The following is a 1,476-nucleotide window of genomic DNA, read 5'->3' on the forward strand; positions in this document are numbered from 1 at the left end:
CGTCCACGATTCCGAACGGTAGTCTTTAAATTGGAAATTCCCCACTGGGTGCGAACGTGCAGATGTCTCGCGATTCTCTGTCAAGGGGAAGGTGCCAGAAAGCCGAGTCCCCATCGACTACCGTGTAGTATTGGGCGCCACTCAGCGCCGCAAGAAGCTCGTCCGTCTTTGGCATTGGGAAATTCTTCCGCTGGAGATGAGGGTTGACATACCGCGGATCGAGACATAGTCTCAGCCCCCCGTCCTGCTTGGCCACGATTACGATAGGAAGGACGTATTCGGTTGGACGAGTCACTCTCTGAATGATGCCCCGATTGACCATGTCGACAAGTTGTTTTCGGACCTTGTCTTTAATGCGTATTGGGACTCTCCGCGGGGGAAAAATTTTCGATGGTGGTTTACTCCCACTTTTGAACCTGAGTGCCTGCGGGGCGTTGATGCGTCCAAGTTTGCCGTCGAACAAATCGGAATTCTTGGTGATGATGTGGGGCTGGTCGTCTTCCAGAGAGTGAACGGGTGCGGGATCCGGAATTGGTCGCTGGACGAGGTTCAGAGCGATGCATTCCGGCAGACCAAGGATCGGTGGTCCGTTTGTGTGAACCACATAGAAAACTATTCTATTAACTCCTGGGTCTCCGGGTTTCTCGCAGTGGAGTTCGCACGTTCCTGCAATCGGGAGTCGATGATTTGAGTACGAGACAATCGTTTTCTGGGTAGAGGTCAGGCGGACTGTGTTGCGAATTTTTTTGAACTCTTGCCATGAGATGATTGAGACTTGGGCTCCAGTGTCGATTTTGAAGTTAATGGGTGTATTAGATGGCCGGATGAGTCGCTGTTGCCACCACACTTGGTTGGCACTACTGATTGCGTGAAGGTTTAGCGAGAAAATGCGGATTTCGTCACAGTCGAGGTTGACGGGGTTTTGATTCTCTGCCTCCGTCTCAATTTCATGTACTTTGTTTGAGCACGCGTTTGCGTAATGACCGAGTTTTCTGCAGGTCAAGCATCTGATTGAAGCAGCTCGGCATCTGCCCTCTGGATGGAAACGGCAGCCCGATTTGCATATCACTCTTGGAGCCGAACGGCGGGCAGGTTTTCGGTTGTCGATCGCATCCAGATGGTGATATTCGTTCTCGGCAGTGATGGCGGTACCGCTGATTTGGGACTCGATTTTCTTAGCGTTCAGGAAGTCACGACAAATTTTGAGAGCCTTCTGAGTTGTAGTCGCCTCGGCGCCGTGATGCAACACATGCTGTTTTGCTGCGGGGTTGTCGAGGCCGATGATGAATAACGAGGCGAGTAGCGATGGCTGGCATGATTTGCAGAAATTACACTCTTCGACCTTTCTTTCCAGTTCTTCGAGGAATACTTCCAGCGGGCGCTGCTTTTGGCGGAGGTTGAAAAGTTCGTACCTGCTCTGTGTATGATTGATTTCATTGGCGAAAACAGATGTCATCAGGGTCATCACGTCCTTCG

The 1,476-nt window shown here is 51.4% G+C and overlaps 1 protein-coding gene across 1 annotated transcript; it reads right to left on the minus strand.

Annotated features, from left to right (window-relative positions):
• Nucleotides 1-25: 25 nt before the first annotated feature.
• Nucleotides 26-1,465, minus strand: LOC108864957 (uncharacterized). The gene has a single exon (XM_018641504.1). It carries the CDS (start codon nt 1,463-1,465, stop codon nt 26-28), a length of 1,440 nt encoding a protein of 479 aa, XP_018497020.1.
• Nucleotides 1,466-1,476: the final 11 nt, after the last annotated feature.

Source organism: Galendromus occidentalis, unplaced genomic scaffold, assembly GCF_000255335.2.
Source record: "Galendromus occidentalis unplaced genomic scaffold, Mocc_1.1 scf7180000077566, whole genome shotgun sequence".
NCBI classification, from domain to species: domain Eukaryota; kingdom Metazoa; phylum Arthropoda; class Arachnida; order Mesostigmata; family Phytoseiidae; genus Galendromus; species Galendromus occidentalis.

What these genes read in the sequence shown, in the direction of transcription:
- LOC108864957 (XM_018641504.1), bottom strand. Translation starts at nt 1,465, where the DNA reads ATGACCCTGATGACATCTGTTTTCGCCAATGAAATCAATCATACACAG.